Source organism: Eleutherodactylus coqui, chromosome 7 (genome assembly GCF_035609145.1).
Source record: "Eleutherodactylus coqui strain aEleCoq1 chromosome 7, aEleCoq1.hap1, whole genome shotgun sequence".
Lineage (NCBI taxonomy): Eukaryota > Metazoa > Chordata > Amphibia > Anura > Eleutherodactylidae > Eleutherodactylus > Eleutherodactylus coqui.
In genome coordinates this window covers 4,049,129-4,065,213 of record NC_089843.1, presented here as the reverse complement: position 1 = coordinate 4,065,213, position 16,085 = coordinate 4,049,129, and the positions used below count along the sequence as shown (strand labels likewise).

Here is a 16,085-nt window from a genome sequence, read left to right as displayed (position 1 = left end):
CCTCCTCCCAGCCCTCATAATCCTCAACTCTGCCTCCTCCCAGCCTCCATCCTCCTTAGTGCTGCCTCCTCCCAGCCTCCATCATTCACAGCCCTGCCTCCTCCCAGCCTCCATCCTCCTCAGCCCTGCCCCCTCCCAGCCTCCATCCTCTCTAGTCTTACGTCCTCCCAATCTCCAGCCTTCTCAGCCCTGCCCCCTCCCAGCCTCCATCCTCCTCAGTCCTGCCTCCTCTCAGTTTCCATCCTCTCTAGTCCTACGTCCTCCCAGCCTCCATCCTTCTCAGTCCTGCCTCCTCCCAGCCTCCTCAGTCCTGCCTCCTTCCAGCCTCCATCCTTCTCAGCCCTGCCCCCTCCCAGCCTCCATCCTTCTCAGTCCTGCCTCCTCCCAGCCTCCTCAGTCCTGCCTCCTTCCAGCCTCCATCCTTCTCAGCCCTGCCCCCTCCCAGCCTCCATCCTCCTCAGTCCTGCCTCCTCTCAGTTTCCATCCTCTCTAGTTCTGCCTCCTCCCAGCCTCCATCCTCCTTAGCCCTGCCTCAATCCTCCTTAGCCCCGCCTCCTTCCAGCCTCCATACTCCTTACCCCCGCCTCCTCCCAGCCTCCATCCTCCTTCTATCCTCCATTCTCCTCAGCGCTGCCTGCTCCCATCCTCCATCCTCTTCAGCCCTGCCTCCTCCCAGCCCCTATCATCTTAAGCCCTGCCTCCTCCTAGCCTCTCCAGTCCTGTCTCCTTCCAGCCTCCATCCTCCGTAGCCCTGGCTCCTTCCAGCCTCTCTAGTCCCGCCTCCTTCCAGCCTCAATCCTCATCAGCCCTGCCTCCTCTCAGCCTCCATCCTCCTCCCAATCTCCAGCCTTCTCAGCCCTACCTCCTCCCAGCCTCCAGCCTCCATCCTCCTCAGTCTTGCCTCCTCCCAGACTCATATTCCTCAGTCCCGCCCCATTATAGCCTTCATCCTCTCTAGTCCCACCTCCTCTTCAGAGCCCCCCCCCCCCCCCCCCCCACAGGGCAGGGAGGGAGTGAGTGAAGTGTCTGCTGGGCGTGTCTTGCTCCTCCCCTCGGACGGCACGTGTTCACAGCTGGTCATTTTAATATACAAAGGAGTAGGCAGCGGCACAGACTGCTACAGTATACACCTCGGTCTCCATGGTAACAGGTATTATGTTAGTTCCCGGAGATATAGGATACAGGGACACCGTGCTGCCATACACATTCGCACCGCAAGAGGGAAATGTCTGACCAGTAGCGGCGTGCGGCTCCGAAATGTCTGACCAGTAGCGGCGTGCGGCTCCCGTTCTGTGGAGTGCTCCCCCTGGTGGTCCGCACCGGCCGCACAGCTCCCTCTAGGTCTCCTTCCTTCCTCGTATGTCTGAGCAAAACTACAACTCCCGGCATCCTCCTCTCCGCGGACATCGCTCTGAGCTGATGCGTGGGAGGCATTTAATATGCCATTGGCTCTATGATAACACTACAAGTCCCGGCATGCCGTGCGGCTGCTTCCTGTGTGGTGTGTTGTGGTTGCAGACACTGGAGACGGGACTTGTAAAGGTAACGGAGAGACAAGTCATCAGCATTATATTATATAGTGTTATCCCTCCCCCACCTGTATGCTATATAGTATCATCCCTCCCCCACCTGTATGCTATATAGTATTATCCCTCCCCACCTGTATGCTATATAGTATTATCCCTCCCCACCTGTATGCTATATAGTGTTATCCCTCCCCCACCTGTATGCTATATAGTGTTATCCCTCCCCCACCTGTATGCTATATAGTGTTATCCCTCCCCCACCTGTATGCTATATAGTGGTATCCCTCCCCCACCTGTATGCTATATAGTATCATCCCTCCCCCACCTGTATGCTATATAGTATTATCCCTCCCCACCTGTATGCTATATAGTATCATCCCTCCCCCCACCTGTATGCTATATAGTATCATCCCTCCCCCCACCTGTATGCTATATAGTATCATCCCTCCCCCCACCTGTATGCTATATAGTATCATCCCTCCCCCCACCTGTATGCTATATAGTATCATCCCTCCCCCCACCTGTATGCTATATAGTATCATCCCTCCCCCCACCTGTATGCTATATAGTATCATCCCTCCCCCCCCACCTGTATGCTATATAGTATTATCCCTCCCCCACCTGTATGTTATATAGTATCATCCCTCCCCCACCTGTATGTTATATAGTATCATCCCTCCCCCACCTGTATGTTATATAGTATTATCCCTCCCCCACCTGTATGCTGTATAGTATTATCCCTCCCCCACCTGTATGCTGTATAGTATTATCCCTCCCCCACCTGTATGCTGTATAGTATTATCCCTCCCCCACCTGTATGCTGTATAGTATTATCCCTCCCCCACCTGTATGCTGTATAGTATTATCCCTCCCCCACCTGTATGCTGTATAGTATTATCCCTCCCCCACCTGTATGCTGTATAGTATCATCCCCCAACCTGTATGCTGTATAGTATCATCCCCCCACCTGTACGTTATGTAGTATTATCCCCCTCCACCTGTACGTTATATAGTATTATCCCTCCACCTGTATGTTATATAGTATCATCCCCCCCACCTGTATGTTATATAGTATTATCCCCCCCACCTGTATGTTATATAGTATTATCCCCCCCAGCTGTATGTTATATAGTATTACCCCCCCCACCTGTATGTTATATAGTATTATCATCCCCCCACCTGTATGTTATATAGTATTATCATCCCCCCACCTGTATGTTATATAGTATTATCATCCCCCCACCTGTATGTTATATAGTATTATCATCCCCCCACCTGTATGTTATATAGTATTATCCCCCCCACCTGTATGTTATATAGTATTATCCCCCCCCCACCTGTATGTTATATAGTATTATCCCTCCCCCACCTTTATGTTAAATAGTATTATCCCCCCCACCTGTATGTTAAATAGTATTATCCCCCCCCCACCTGTACGTTATATAGTATTATATTATCCCCCCCACCTGTATGCTATATAGTATTATCCCCCCCCCACCTGTATGCTATATAGTATTATCCCCCCCCCCACCTGTATGTTATATAGTATTATCCCCCCCCACCTGTACATTATATAGTATTATCCCTCCCCCACCTGTATGTTATATAGTATTATCTATCCCCCCGCCTGTACGCTGTATAGTATTATCCATCCCCCCACCTGTACGCTGTATAGTATTAGCCCCTACTCTGTATATTATATAGTATTATCCCTCCCCCACCTGTATGATATATACCGGTAGTATTATCCCCCCAACACACACCTGTATGCTATAGGGGGTCATCACCCCACTTCTACCCTCTATCTCTCAGGAGCCGTCATCGTTCTCACCTCCTTCCACATAGAATCCTATACTGGTAGAGTTGGAAGGGACCTCCGGGGTCATCCGGTCCTCCGGGGTAATCAGGACCCCCAGGGTCATCGGGTCCTTTGTGGTCATCGGGTCCAACCCCCTGCTCAGTGCAGGATCACTAAATCATCCCAGACAGATGTCTGTCCGGCCTTTGTTTGAACACTTCCATTGAAGGAGAACTCCCCACCTCCTGTGGTAACCTGTTCCACTCATTGATCCCCCTCACTGTCTAATATCTAATCTGTGTCTCCTCCCTTTCAGTTTCATCCCATTGCTTCTAGTCTTTCCTTGTGCCGATGACAATAGGGCTGATCCCTCTGCACTGTGACATCTTGGTGTTGTTTGACCGTAAGCTTTTCTGTGTTGCAGATGATAAATTTGATGATGGCGGAGCGGCTTCTTCTCACAACAGAGAGCCAATGAGGAGGCGTGAGGCTCCCTGGTCTTATCCCAGAGATGGCTTCCTTCAAGGTGACCCCCTGGACCACCTTCTCTCTCTGTGGGGGGGTGTCCTCTGCTCTCTCTGTGGGGGGGTGTCCTCTGCTCTCTCTGTGGGGGGGGGGTCCTCTGCTCTCTCTGTGGGGGGAGGGTGTCCTCTGCTCTCTCTGTGGGGGGGGGGGTCCTCTGCTCTCTCTGTGGGGGGAGGGTGTCCTCTGCTCTCTCTGTGGGGGGAGGGTGTCCTCTGCTCTCTCTGTGGGGGGGGGGGGGGTCCTCTGCTCTCTCTGTGGGGGGAGGGTGTCCTCTGCTCTCTCTGTGGGGGGAGGGTGTCCTCTGCTCTCTCTGTGGGGGGGGGGGGGGTCCTCTGCTCTCTCTGTGGGGGGGGGGGGGGGGGTCCTCTGCTCTCTCTGTGGGGGGGGGGGGTCCTCTGCTCTCTCTGTGGGGGGGGGGTCCTCTGCTCTCTCTGTGGGGGGGGGGGTCCTCTGCTCTCTCTGTGGGGGGGGGGGTCCTCTGCTCTCTCTGTGGGGGGGGGGGTCCTCTGCTCTCTCTGTGGGGGGGGGGGTCCTCTGCTCTCTGTGGGGGGGGGGGGTCCTCTGCTCTCTGTGGGGGGGGGGTCCTCTGCTCTCTGTGGGGGGGGGGGGGTCCTCTGCTCTCTGTGGGGGGGGGGGGGTCCTCTGCTCTCTGTGGGGGGGGGGGGTCCTCTGCTCTCTGTGGGGGGGGGGGTCCTCTGCTCTCTGTGGGGGGGGGGGTCCTCTGCTCTCTGTGGGGGGGGGGTGTCCTCTGCTCTCTGTGGGGGGGGGGTGTCCTCTGCTCTCTGTGGGGGGGGGTGTCCTCTGCTCTCTGTGGGGGGGGGGTGTCCTCTGCTCTCTGTGGGGGGGGGGTGTCCTCTGCTCTCTGTGGGGGGGGGGTGTCCTCTGCTCTCTGTGGGGGGGGGGGTGTCCTCTGCTCTCTGTGGGGGGGGGGGGGTGTCCTCTGCTCTCTGTGGGGGGGGGGGTGTCCTCTGCTCTCTGTGGGGGGGGGGGTGTCCTCTGCTCTCTGTGGGGGGGGGGGTGTCCTCTGCTCTCTCTGTGGGGGGGGGGTGTCCTCTGCTCTCTCTGTGGGGGGGGGGTGTCCTCTGCTCTCTCTGTGGGGGGGGGTGTCCTCTGCTCTCTCTGTGGGGGGGGGGGTGTCCTCTGCTCTCTCTGTGGGGGGGGGGGTGTCCTCTGCTCTCTGTGGGGGGGGGGGTGTCCTCTGCTCTCTGTGGGGGGGGGGGTGTCCTCTGCTCTCTCTGGGGGGGGGGGTGTCCTCTGCTCTCTCTGGGGGGGGGGGGTGTCCTCTGCTCTCTCTGGGGGGGGGGGGGTGTCCTCTGCTCTCTCTGGGGGGGGGGGGTGTCCTCTGCTCTCTCTGGGGGGGGGGGGTGTCCTCTGCTCTCTCTGGGGGGGGGGGGTGTCCTCTGCTCTCTCTGGGGGGGGGGGTGTCCTCTGCTCTCTCTGGGGGGGGGGGTGTCCTCTGCTCTCTCTGGGGGGGGGGGGTGTCCTCTGCTCTCTCTGGGGGGGGGGGGTGTCCTCTGCTCTCTCTGGGGGGGGGGGGTGTCCTCTGCTCTCTCTGGGGGGGGGGGGGTCCTCTGCTCTCTTTGGGGGGGGGGGTCCTCTGCTCTCTTTGGGGCGGGGGGGAGCCTTTGTTTTCTGTCTTTTTAGTAAACTGTTTACTTGTATCTCTAGGCTCCGCCTCCACAGCCCGTTTTCCGGTCCTGCCCCAGAGTGCAGAGTTGCGATGTGATGTCATCAGTGAAGGGGAGGAGCTTACACACAGCGCTGTGGGCAGGCACGAAGCATCGCTGCTGTTCCTCCGCCGGCAGCGGCACCTCCTCACATTGACTCGGGAGTTTGTCGTCCTTCGGATGCAGGCGCTTGAGTTCTGTCGGCGGGCGGAGCGGGCGCCCCTCTGTGCATTGGAGGCCGTGTGTCTCAGGCTGCAGGTTCTGTGTCATACTGGTACGTCGCTGCAAAGAAGACTCGGGACCAATCACCTGCTGCGCCCGCTCTCGCCGGCTGTACGCCGCGCCCTGGAGAGCATGCGCAGAGCGCTGCAGCTCATGACTGAGAAAGCCGCCAGTGTGATGGAGGAGCTGATGCTGAGGGCAGTGCGTGGCGCAGCGGCTGTCCCTGCGGAGGTCCCTGGGACTGTGTGCCGGGCTCTGATCCTCTACAATAAGGTCCTGGCGGAGGTGTCGCCGTGGGCCGCACCGTGGAAGGCTGTGCGACTGATGACTATCACCACATCCCTGGAGATCGTGGCGGAGGAGCGAGCGTGGCTATTGGCCAGATACGTGTCGCAGGCCGGCCTCCGCTATAGGTTGGAGGAAGTACTGCAGGGAGAGGCGGAGTCACCAGAAGTGGGTGGAGCTCTTTGGTCACACTTGGAAACCCTCGTGAGGGAAGATCAGCGTCGTGACGCTCCTCTGCTGAAGGTGCTAGCCGGCCTGGATCACATGGTACGGAGCAGCGAGGAGAGGCGGAGCCTGTATGAGCGGTACTGCAGCCACCTGTGGGCGCTCCTCTGTACCCAACTCTTCCAGGCCTTGTACCCAGGTAGACGGGGAGCACAGGTGATGCCAGCCCTGTCGGCATATGCTGCGAAGACCACCGCCGTCACCCAGTTACTACATGGCGCACTGCTGTCCGGTGAGTTATACCTGTGAGGGGCTCGGCAGGTGTGCTGTGTATGACAGGGCCCCCCCCTCATCATAACGGCCCCGTATGGGTCACTCTCGGGGGCCCCCCTCATCATAACGGCCCTGTATCGGTCACTCTCGGGGGCCCCCCCTCGTCATAACGGCCCTGTATCGATCACTCTCAGGGCCCCCCCTCGTCATAACGGCCCTGTATCGGTCACTCTCGGGGGCCCCCCTCGTCATAACGGCCCCGTATCGGTCACTCTCGGGGGCCCCTCTCGTCGTAACGGCCCCGTATCGGTCACTCTCGGGGGCCCCCCTCGTCGTAACGGCCCCGTATCGGTCACTCTCGGGGGCCCCCCTCGTCGTAACGGCCCCGTATCGGTCACTCTCGGGGGCCCCCCTCGTCGTAACGGCCCCGTATCGGTCACTCTCGGGGGCCCCTCTCGTCGTAACGGCCCCGTATCGGTCACTCTCGGGGGCCCCTCTCGTCGTAACGGCCCCGTATCGGTCACTCTCGGGGGCCCCTCTCGTCGTAACGGCCCCGTATCGGTCACTCTCGGGGGCCCCTCTCGTCGTAACGGCCCCGTATCGGTCACTCTCGGGGGCCCCTCTCGTCGTAACGGCCCCGTATCGGTCACTCTCGGGGGCCCCTCTCGTCGTAACGGCCCCGTATCGGTCACTCTCGGGGGGCCCCTCTCGTCGTAACGGCCCCGTATCGGTCACTCTCGGGGGGCACCACTCGTCGTAACGGCCCCGTATCGGTCACTCTCGGGGGGCACCACTCGTCGTAACGGCCCCGTATCGGTCACTCTCGGGGGGCACCACTCGTCGTAACGGCCCCGTATCGGTCACTCTCGGGGGGCACCACTCGTCGTAACGGCCCCGTATCGGTCACTCTCGGGGGCCCCTCTCGTCGTAACGGCCCTGTATCGGTCACTCTCGGGGGGCACCACTCGTCGTAACGGCCCTGTATCGGTCACTCTCGGGGGGCACCACTCGTCGTAACGGCCCTGTATCGGTCACTCTCGGGGGGCCCCTCTCGTCGTAACGGCCCTGTATCGGTCACTCTCGGGGGGCACCACTCGTCGTAACGGCTCTGTATCGGTCACTCTCGGGGGGGCCCCTCTCGTCGTAACGGCCCTGTATCGGTCACTCTCGGGGGGCCCCTCTCGTCGTAACGGCCCTGTATCGCTCACTCTCGGGGGGCCCCTCTCGTCGTAACGGCCCTGTATCAGTCACTCTCGGGGGGGGGGGCCCCTCTCGTCGTAACGGCCCTGTATCGGTCACTCTCGGGGGGGGGGGGGGCCCCCTCTCGTCGTAACGGCCCTGTATCGGTCACTCTCGGGAGCCCCTCTCGTCGTAACGGCCCTGTATCGGTCTCTCTCAAGAGCCCCTCTCGTCGTAACGGCCCTCTATCGGTCACTCTCGGGAGGCCCATCTCGTCATAACGGCCGTGTATCGGTCACACTCGGGGTGGCCCCTCTCGTCGTACCGGTCACTCTCGGGGGGGCCCCTCTCGTCGTAACGGCCCCGTACCGGTCACTCTCGGGGGGGCCCCTCTCGTCGTAACGGCCCCGTACCGGTCACTCTCGGGGGGGCCCCTCTCGTCGTAACGGCCCCGTACCGGTCACTCTCGGGGGGGCCCCTCTCGTCGTAACGGCCCCGTACCGGTCACTCTCGGGGGGGCCCCTCTCGTCGTAACGGCCCCGTACCGGTCACTCTCGGGGGGGGCCCCTCTCGTCGTAACGGCCCCGTACCGGTCACTCTCGGGGGGGGCCCCTCTCGTCGTAACGGCCCCGTACCGGTCACTCTCGGGGGGGCCCCTCTCGTCGTAACGGCCCCGTACCGGTCACTCTCGGGGGGGCCCCTCTCGTCGTAACGGCCCCGTACCGGTCACTCTCGGGGGGGCCCCTCTCGTCGTAACGGCCCCGTACCGGTCACTCTCGGGGGGGGCCCCTCTCGTCGTACCGGTCACTCTCGGGGGGGGCCCCTCTCGTCGTACCGGTCACTCTCGGGGGGGCCCCTCTCGTCGTACCGGTCACTCTCGGGGGGGGGGGGGCCCCTCTCGTCGTACCGGTCACTCTCGGGGGGGGGGGGGCCCCTCTCGTCGTACCGGTCACTCTCGTCGTACCGGCCCCGTACCGGTCACTCTCGTCGTACCGGCCCCGTACGGGTCACTCTCGGGGGGGGGGCCCTCTCGTCGTACCGGCCCCGTACGGGTCACTCTCGGGGGGGGGGGGCCCTCTCGTCGTAACGGCCCCGTACGGGTCACTCTCGGGGGGGGGGGGGCCCCTCTCGTCGTAACGGCCCCGTACGGGTCACTCTCGGGGGGGGGGGGGGGCCCTCTCGTCGTAACGGCCCCGTACGGGTCACTCTCGGGGGGGCCCCTCTCGTCGTAACGGCCCCGTACGGGTCACTCTCGGGGGGGCCCCTCTCGTCGTAACGGCCCCGTACGGGTCACTCTCGGGGGGGGGGGGGGGCCCTCTCGTCGTAACGGCCCTTTATCGGTCACTCTCGGGGGGCCCATCTCGTCGTAACGGCCCTTTATCGGTCACTGTCGGGGGGGCCCCTCATCTTAGCTGTGTTGGGGGGAGGGATAATGACATTATTACATATTGGGGGTGGAGCTCCCTGTCCGGTGATCGCGCTCTGTATGGTTTACCGTAGACGCTGTCCCAGGGGCGAGCCAACAGCCGCTCCGCCGGCTCTGTGAACACTTACTCCACACCGCGGCCCTGATCGCCTGGGATGCAGGTAAGAGATGTCTGGTGGTCCGTGTTATTGGGGGCTCATAGCAGGCAGTGGGGGTCTGGTACAGGGTGCCAACCACTTTCTCTCCGCAGGGATGTGTCGGGCGTTGAGCTCGGCTCTTACAGACAAGTGTGTGACTTCATGCCTGGATGATGGGGCCCGCCAGACACACAGCAGGACCTCCGCCGCCATCGTCACAGTGTGCCAGGAGTTGTCGCAGCTGCTGCCTGCTCTGAGATCTGGTAAGACCCCCCGAGGACCTGAGCGGGGTCACCTGGAGCCTCTCATCTTTAGCATCGTCTCTCCAGCAGGCACCTTCTCTGGTCAACGGGGCGTCCTCGGGCGCTGCGTGGCGTCGCTGCAGCTCTGCGATCTGTGGCTGCGGAGCCGCTCTCAGGTCTACGCCAGCTCCGGCTCGCTCAGTCATCTGCTGCTGATCAGTCACGGGGACCTGCCGGTAAGAGGCGCGGGGCTGCCGGTGCCCTGTGGGACTCGCTGAAGGCGTCTCATCTTGTAATGTCACTCTCTTAGGTAATAAAGGAGCAGATACGCGGCGTCGCCTCCGCCGCAGACCATGTGGAGTGGTGTCCGGTGAGCCGGCGCCTGTGGATAAGGCTGCAGAACACGGCTGAGAGCCTGGAGGTGAGGAGCTGTCCTGGCTCTGCCGCCCGCGTGCGAACATACCGGCCCGCGCGTCCTGGCTCTGCCGCCCGCGTGCGAACATACCGGCCCGCGCGTCCTGGCTCTGCCGCCCGCGCGTCCTGGCTCTGCCGCCCGCGCGCGAACATACCGGCCCGTGCGTCCAGTCTCTGCCGCCCGCGCGCGAACATACCGGCCCGCGCGTCCTGTCTCTGCCGCCCGCGCGTGAACATACTGGCCCGCGCGGGCAGCAGAGACAGGACGTGGGCATACCGGCCCGTGCGCGCGCGCCAGCATACCGGCACCCCCCGTACTTTGCCGCTCGCGCCATATATCCAGCATCCACATCCCAGCGTCCGTGTCATGCACACGCACGTGAACGAAGGACCCGTAGATGTGAACGTGGGACGGTATGACTTGCTTCAGTGATCTCGGGGTAATGACATTTATTGGTATAAGACGGTCCGACACAGTAGTCTACAATGCTGGAGTTTCCTTGACATCCTTGCTTATGCTCATAATGACCACTAGAGGGCAGAACCCTTTACTGTGATGTAACGCTGCTGTCTTCGCAGGACGCTGCCCTGTGTCTGCCTCGTCTTCTGGGCGCCGTCTGTGCTCGCCGCACTCAGGATATCTTCCGGCACATGATGCCAGTTGGACGTCATTGGAGAGGAAAGGTGGAGAGCGGTGAGTGCCACGGAGGTGGCTTAAATGTCCTCCTAATTAGTGGGGGGCAGTAGTGTGCCGGATCCGGTCACTGACTTTAATGATTAGATTAGAAGGGAGGAGCTACAAATACAAACCCTATGAAACAAAAAGGGAGAAAATGGAAAATGGCAATCTATGAGCGCGGAGGGTGCGGACCGGGGGGCAGGCCGGTATTTCATGTCACTCCTGGGTCTGACTATTTGGGGAGGGGATCCTCTTAGTTTTCAAGCCCTCTGAGTCACACCTCCACCGTCCTCCCTTATTACATCTTTGATCCAGTAGGGGAGCTCTGGCCGCCATGAATTGACCTACTCACGGATACCAAACCTGATACGATGTGTGAGTCTGGGGGCCGCACTGCATCCTGGGACCTTGGAATGATGATGTGTACCGGAGGCGGGTGGGAGACAGTGGTGGAGGGATATAAACCATTGTCACTACAACAAAGGGCTTCCTTGCTGGTCCTAAAAGGAGCAGATGGGATCTAAGACCCCTCCGGTACAGGAGTGAAAGGAGGGGGTGAGTATTGGTAAGCTCTGCTGGTGGGAAACACCCTGGACCATCTGCCTGAATCCACTCTGCTTTCCCTGGAGCAGAGCTGGGTGACGGATTGCTTGCATCACAAGGGGGAGGAGGTTGACTGAGATTTTGTGCTTGTGTTTCGCCCTCAGGTCCGGACTTGGTTCCCAGTGAGTACGCCCGCGCTGCAGTTAATGCAGTCCTGGTGCCGCTTCTACAAGCAGTCGGCGCTCTCTCTCCGGAGGAACAAGTGCCTGCGCTGTCCGCCACCGTCGGGGTGTTTATGGAAGCCTGGATGGAACATATTCTGCGAGAGAAGCTGAGGTTCAGGTCTGTAATGCTGCTGCCCCTTGCCGTCAGGCATTCCATAGTTTGACTGGGGAACCATCTCCCATATAGATGCATGTGCCGGACCCCCGGACCCCCAGTCCTTCTGTCCGCTGTCTCTTGTATCAGCATCTGTCTCTCAGTTTGCAGGGAGCCCTCCAGCTGCGATGTGACTTTGAGAGTGTCCGTGAGCTGCTGAAGTCTCAGGAGTGTGGGGTCTCTCCAGAGGTGGTCCAGGCCACGCTGTCCCTCCCGGTCTTCCAGCAGGCAGACAATGCCATTGTGTGCCTCCTGCAGCAGCCGTCTCGTAAAGCTTACCTGCAGTCTCGCGGCTGCTCCGTCTTCTGCTGTGAGTAGATGCACTGTTTCTTCTTGGCGCTCCTTGTAAAGTTTTCTTCTGGTTAAGCCCTTGTCTCCTCCGGTCAGGTCCTCCTCTATGCCGCACCACGGTGGAGAGCGTCTCGGATAGCCTGCAGAGCCTGGACAGCCTGGGCCGTAGATTGTGGAGCCACAGTTACCCTGCGCATGGGCCGAGGCACAGCCACGACTCCTACCTCCCCCACAACCAGCGCCAGTGGCTCTCCTTGCGTCTCCATAAGAGCTGGACTGGGCTGAGCTGAGCGGGAAGGAGACCGTCCTCCATTGTAATTTATTTTATATTCACAGAGCTCTATTTTATTAAATATTGTTATTCTCCAGCGTTGTCCTCACTACCATCAGCTCGGGGTAGGCCATCGCCGGCTAACAGGTACAGGAGGTAGAAGAACACTAGACGTCAGTATTGAGCGATCATTTTGCATTAGCTACTACGAGGCTAATCAGCCCATTAGTAGCTAACTATCTTTATTTGCACATATTTAGAGAACAGCGGGTGGTCTGTTCTCTAAATACATCACTATTGTTCTCCAGCGGGACAGCAGCTGAAAGAATGTTATCAGCGCTGCCCACGGAGAGCTCAGCTTATCAGGGATGACGGATTTTAAGCTGAGCTGAACTCCGTGGTGGACGAAAATGGCACGGTAAGTGCAGGATGGGCACATTCACCCGCAACGATTATCACTCCAAAGATGGCCTTAAGATGTTTCCTAGATGATGTCATCAGTGTCACATCTACAACCAATGAAGAGAAGAGGCGCCACGGGGGACTGCCAGAGCCACTCAAACTGGAGCAAGTGCCTGAGGCGACAGATCAGCAGGAGACGAGCGGCGCTCCCCCTCATCCGCAAACTATTAATTACAAGAACCTATAACTGTTCAAAATTAGTAGGAGAAGGTAAATATTAGTAGGGTTTCAGAGGATGAGTGTTTTAGCTTGTCGTCTTTCTCATCTCCTCTTCGAGGTGCGCTATCCATCCCAAGACAGGTTTGTTAGTTAGATCTTTGTTAAACAGCATGTTCCACATTATGAAGCACATCGCAATTCTCAGGAAGCTGGGGCGGACACGGAAGGGAGACCGTACTGTGGAAGCTGGGGGACATGGAAGGGAGACCGAGCTGTGGAAGAGGGAGGGGGCGGGGACATGGAACAGAGACCGAGCTGTAGAAGGGGGCGACACGGAAGGGAGACCGAGCTGTGGAAGAGGGAGGGGGCGGGGACATGGAACAGAGACCGAGCTGTAGAAAGGGGCGACACGGAAGGGAGACCGAGCTGTGGAAAAGGGGGGGCGACACGGAAGGGAGACCGAGCTGTGGAAAAGGGGGGGGGGAGACACGGAAGGGAGACCGAGCTGTGGAAAAGGGGGGGGGGGGGGGAAACACGGAAGGGAGACCGAGCTGTGGAAGAGGGAGGGGGCGGGGACATGGAACAGAGACCGAGCTGTAGAAAGGGGCGACACGGAAGGGAGACCGAGCTGTGGAAAAGGGAGGGGGGGGGAGACACGGAAGGGAGACCGAGCTGTGGAAAAGGGGGGGGGGGGGGGAAACACGGAAGGGAGACCGAGCTGTGGAAGAGGGAGGGGGCGGGGACATGGAACAGAGACCGAGCTGTAGAAAGGGGCGACACGGAAGGGAGACCGAGCTGTGGAAAAGGGAGGGGGGGGGAGACACGGAAGGGAGACCGAGCTGTGGAAAGGGGGGGGGGGGACACACGGAAGGGCGACCGAGCTGTGGAAAAGGGGGGGGGGGAGACACGGAAGGGAGACTAAGCTGTGGAAGCTGGGGGACATGGAAGGGAGACCGAGCTGTGGAAGGGGGGGGGGGGGACACGGAAGGGAGACTGCGCTGTGGAAGCTGGGGCTGGGGAAACACGGAATGGAGACCGAGCTGGGGGTGGGGGGACACAGTAGGGAGAGCACGCTGTGGAAGCCTGGGGGGACACACAGAAGGGAGACTGAGCTGTGGAAGCTGAGGGGCGGGGGGGAGACATGGAAGGGAGACCGAGCGGTGGAAGCTGGGGGGAGGACACAGAAGGGAGATCCAGCTGTGGAAGGGGGGGGGGGGGGAACGGAAGGGCGACCCAGCTGTGGAAGAGGGGGGGGACACGGAAGGGAGACCGAGCTGTGGAGGCGGGGGGGGGGACACGGAATGGAGACCGAGCTGGGGGTGGGGGGACACGGAAGGGAGACCACGCTGTGGAAGCCTGGGGGGGGGGACACAGAAGGGAGACTGAGCTGTGGAAGCTGAGGGGCGGGGGGGAGACGTGGAAGGGAGACCGAGCGGTGGAAGCTGGGGGGAGGACACAGAAGGGAGATCCAGCTGTGGAAGGGGGGGGGGGGAACGGAAGGGCGACCCAGCTGTTGAAGGGGGGGGGACACGGAAGGGAGACCGAGCTGTGGAGGGGGGGGGGGGGACACGGAAGGGAGACTAAGCTGTGGAAGCTGAGGGACATGGAAGGGAGACCGAGCTGTGGTAGAGGGAGGGGGCTGAGCGGGGACATGGAAGGAAGACCGAGCTGTGGAAGGGGGGGACACGGAAGGGAGACCGAGCTGTGAAAAAGGGGGGGGACATGGAAGGGAGACCGAGCTGTGGAAGAGGGGGGGGGGACACAGAAGGGAGACTGCGCTGTGGAAGCTGGGGCTGGGGGAACACGGAATGGAGACCGAGCTGTGGAAGCTGCGGGTGGGGCGGACACGCAAGGGAGACCGAGCTGTGAAAGCTGGGGGCGGGCGGGGGGGACACGGAAGGGACACCACGCTGTGGAAGCTGGGGGGGGGGGAACCGGAAGGGAGACTGAGCTGTGAAAGCTGAGGGGGGGGGGGGAGACATGGAAGGGCGACCGAGCGGTGAAAGCTGGGTGGAGGACACGGAATGGAGACCCAGCTGTGGAGGAGGGGGACTGAGCTGTGGAAGGGGGGGGGGGGGGACACGGAAGGGAGACTGAGCTGTGGAAGGGGGGGGGGGACACGAAAGGGAGACCGAGCTGTGAAAGTGGGGGGTGGGGAGACATGGAAGGGAGACCGAGCGGTAAAATCTGGGGGGAGGACACGGAAGGGAGACCGAGCTGTGGAAGGGGGGGGGGGGGGGGGGAGACACGGAAGGGAGACCGAGCTGTGGAAGGGGGGGGGAGACACGGAAGGGAGACCGAGCTGTGGAAGCTGGGGGAACATGGAAGGGAGACTGAGCTGGGGAAGGGGGAGGGGGGAAGAAGGAGACTGAGCTGTGGAAGAGGGGAGGGGGGGACATGGCAGGGGGACCGAGCTGTGGAAGCTGGAGGGGGGGACACGGAAGCAAGACTGAGCTGTGGAAGCTGGGTGAACATGGAAGGGAGAGTGAGCTGTGGAAGGGGGGGGGCATGGAAGGGAGACTGAGCTGTGGAAGGGGAGAGGACACGGAAGGGAGACTGAGCTGTGGAAGGGGAGAGGACACGGAAGGGAGACCGAGCTGTGGAAGGGGGGGGGGACACGGAAGGGAGACCGAACTATAGAAGGGGAGGAGGGGGGGGACACGGAAGGGAGACCGAGCTGTGGAAGCTGGGGGAGGGGGACCCGGAAGGGAGACTGAGCTGTGGAAGATGGAGGGGGGGGGGGGGGACACGGAAGGGAGACCGAGCTGTGGAAGCTGGGGGAGGGGGACCCGGAAGGGAGACCGAGCTGTGGAAGCTGGGTGGGGGGACACGGAAGGGAGACCGAGCTGTGGAAGCTGTGTGTGTGTGTGTGTGTGTGTGTGTGTGTGTGTGTGTGTGTGTGTGTGTGTGTGTGTGTGTGTGTGCGTGTGGGGGGGGGGGGGCACAGAAGGGAGACCGAGCTGTGAAAGCTTGGGGGGGGGGGGGGGACAGAAGGGAGACCGAGCTGTGGAAGCTGGGGGTGTGGGGGACACGGAAGGGAGACCGAGCTGTGGAAGCTGGGGGGTGGGGTGGGGGACATGGAAGGGAGACCGAGTTGTGGAAGCTGGGGGGAGAACACAGAAGGGAGACCGAGCTGTGGAAGCTGGGGGAACATGGAAGGGAGACTGAGCTGTGGAAGCTATGTGAGTGATTCACAGCACAGGCCAATACTCCCTGATGAAGGCTTTAGAGGGAAAGTTACTATTAATATTATTAAAATGGCTCTGATGAGCAGCAAGCAGGTATGTGAAGGTGCTGGTGTCCCCGGTGTGTCGGGCTCCTTCTGAGGTATATAATGCTGTGGTCCAGCAACTCCTAACCAAGAGAAGTGTTTGCAGCCGGTGCAGAAATACATCTTGACATAACATGGAGTGATTTCATGCTATTGATAGATAATTGCTAGC

At 60.6% G+C, this 16,085-nt stretch overlaps 1 protein-coding gene across 3 annotated transcripts; it reads left to right on the top strand.

Annotated features, from left to right (window-relative positions):
* Positions 1-1,423: 1,423 nt before the first annotated feature.
* Positions 1,424-12,118, top strand: CCDC142 (coiled-coil domain containing 142). Of its 3 annotated transcripts, none has more exons than XM_066572809.1 (11): positions 1,424-1,542; positions 3,749-3,850; positions 5,518-6,480; positions 9,141-9,227; positions 9,317-9,466; positions 9,536-9,681; positions 9,756-9,866; positions 10,439-10,553; positions 11,246-11,423; positions 11,564-11,769; positions 11,847-12,118. In XM_066572809.1, the coding sequence occupies exons 2-11, from the start codon at positions 3,799-3,801 to the stop codon at positions 12,038-12,040; spliced, it is 2,202 nt and encodes a 733-aa protein (XP_066428906.1). In that variant the 5' UTR covers positions 1,424-1,542; positions 3,749-3,798; the 3' UTR covers positions 12,041-12,118. The 3 variants fall into 3 exon arrangements, with proteins under 3 accessions (XP_066428906.1, XP_066428904.1, XP_066428903.1); XM_066572807.1 differs by having other exon boundaries at positions 9,533-9,681; XM_066572806.1 differs by having other exon boundaries at positions 9,317-9,681.
* Positions 12,119-16,085: the final 3,967 nt, after the last annotated feature.

Coding starts and splice junctions, on each gene's coding strand:
- CCDC142 (XM_066572806.1), top strand. CDS start 3,799: ATGAGGAGGCGTGAGGCTCCCTGGTCTTATCCCAGAGATGGCTTCCTT. Junction 3,851..5,517: donor CAGAGATGGCTTCCTTCAAG/GTGACCCCCTGG, acceptor TTGTATCTCTAG/GCTCCGCCTCCACAGCCCGT. Junction 9,867..10,438: donor ACACGGCTGAGAGCCTGGAG/GTGAGGAGCTGT, acceptor CTGTCTTCGCAG/GACGCTGCCCTGTGTCTGCC.